Source organism: Olea europaea, unplaced genomic scaffold (assembly GCF_002742605.1).
Source record: "Olea europaea var. sylvestris unplaced genomic scaffold, O_europaea_v1 scaffold2614, whole genome shotgun sequence".
Classification (NCBI taxonomy): Eukaryota; Viridiplantae; Streptophyta; class Magnoliopsida; order Lamiales; family Oleaceae; genus Olea; species Olea europaea.
In genome coordinates this window covers 21836-23422 of record NW_019244467.1, presented here as the reverse complement: position 1 = coordinate 23422, position 1587 = coordinate 21836, and the positions used below count along the sequence as shown (strand labels likewise).

General features: G+C 39.7%; 1 protein-coding gene across 1 annotated transcript in view; it reads right to left on the bottom strand.

The window, feature by feature from the left end:
- Positions 1-1155, bottom strand: part of LOC111383114 (calmodulin-like) — a 10304-nt gene extending 9149 nt beyond the window's left edge. The window contains exons 1-3 of the mRNA XM_023007188.1: positions 945-1155; positions 614-771; positions 452-529 (exon numbers count right to left, since the gene is read on the bottom strand). Coding sequence (XP_022862956.1) covers positions 452-529; positions 614-771; positions 945-1020 — 312 coding nt within the window. The 5' untranslated portion in view covers positions 1021-1155. The remainder of the gene's footprint in view (positions 1-451; positions 530-613; positions 772-944) is intronic.
- Positions 1156-1587: the final 432 nt, after the last annotated feature.

Genomic DNA, 1587 nt, shown 5'->3' with positions numbered 1-1587 from the left:
GTGGGGGGGGGGGGGGGGGGGGGGGGTGGCGGCAGATGATATGGTATTGATAGGGGATTGTCACGAAAGTTCGCACAAATTTTATGAAGGAATTGAGTTACTCCACCAACACTCATAAGGTAAAGGCGAACGGGCTCCCAAGTCGGGACGTCTAGCATGTCAAGCAATACGTGGAGCAACTCCCAATATAGTATTAAAAGCAAGACTACTAAACTAAGAAGGTCCTAGAGAGACTCCCCACACAAAGAAAAGAAAGGAGCAAGCTGCTGGGAGAAGATTGAGTGGAATCGTATCGACCACAGGCGCTTCCGGCAGACTCCGCCGATACCTTGCGATTAAAGGTTTACATTTTGAGAATAAACTCTAATTCCATATTGGGTATGGCGCGGACGTACAGATGGAGTTAAAAAAGAACGGAGATTTATGGGAAGCATTGTGATGGAATGTTCACCTCAATAGCGGATATGAATCCATCTTGATCCCTATCGAAAACTTTGAAAGCTTCTTTTAGTTCCTCTGCTCCATTGTCCTATCAAATACAAATTACATTGATTCAGCTTCTAATTCCTAGCATATACCAATGTGTAATTTCAAATTGACTCATTCATATTACCTTCATCTTTCTAGCCATAATACCCAAAAACTCTTCAAAATCTATGGTGCCATCTCCATCATTGTCGACTTCATTTATCATTTCTTGAATTTCTTCCTTTGTTGGATGTTCATTCAAGGAGTGTATAACTGCCGCAAGTTCTGCCATGGTGATTACACCTTTACATGGAGAAAAAAATTAGTTCCTCTGTCAACCAATATGATTTAGTAACATTAATCCTGGTCGAGAATGAATGAAAGACGGCCTTAGTGATCCGACATTAAGAGTTGGAGGCCGGTGGCTCGACCGATAACACATGATTCTAGTCCAGATAAAGGAGCAGAAAAATTACCATCAGAATCTTTGTCAATCAGACAAAAGGCTTCCCGGAACTCGGCAATCTGTTCTTCTGTCAATGCATCTGCCATTTCGATGATTCTGATCTTGATTTACAGTCTTCAAACAAAAAATGGGAAAAGGGATTTATTCTATTGGCTGTCCCCGAAAAATGGTAAGTAAATCTTTAGTTTAACGGGAATGTGACAAGATTTGTGGCAAATTTTAGAATTATAATGGGACACTTTTTCTCAAGTAAACGGTTAAAAGTCAAACACGCCTAGGGAACAAAAATCATTCAACATTCAAGAAAGAAACTTCTGAAATTTAGGGTCCAAAATCAACGGTTTGAATGGAATAGAATACTGCAAGTCTGCAATGGGCACCATAAGAATAAATTGATATTGGCTGACGCGTGTCTACATTATGAGTCATCCCGATAGTGACTGCAATTTTTTTTGGGTTTGATTTTTCGGGCCACTTAGTATACTCGACGCGTTCTTCCAAGTCAAGTACACCGTTAACGTACATGTTAGAGTAATTGTATTCCAACTGCTGAATATTTCAATTACACTTAAACGAGATTATTTTGTGATGAATTTAAATTTTTAGACGAGATGGTAGAAGAGTAAGGACTTAAAATTCCAAGCATTGGCAAC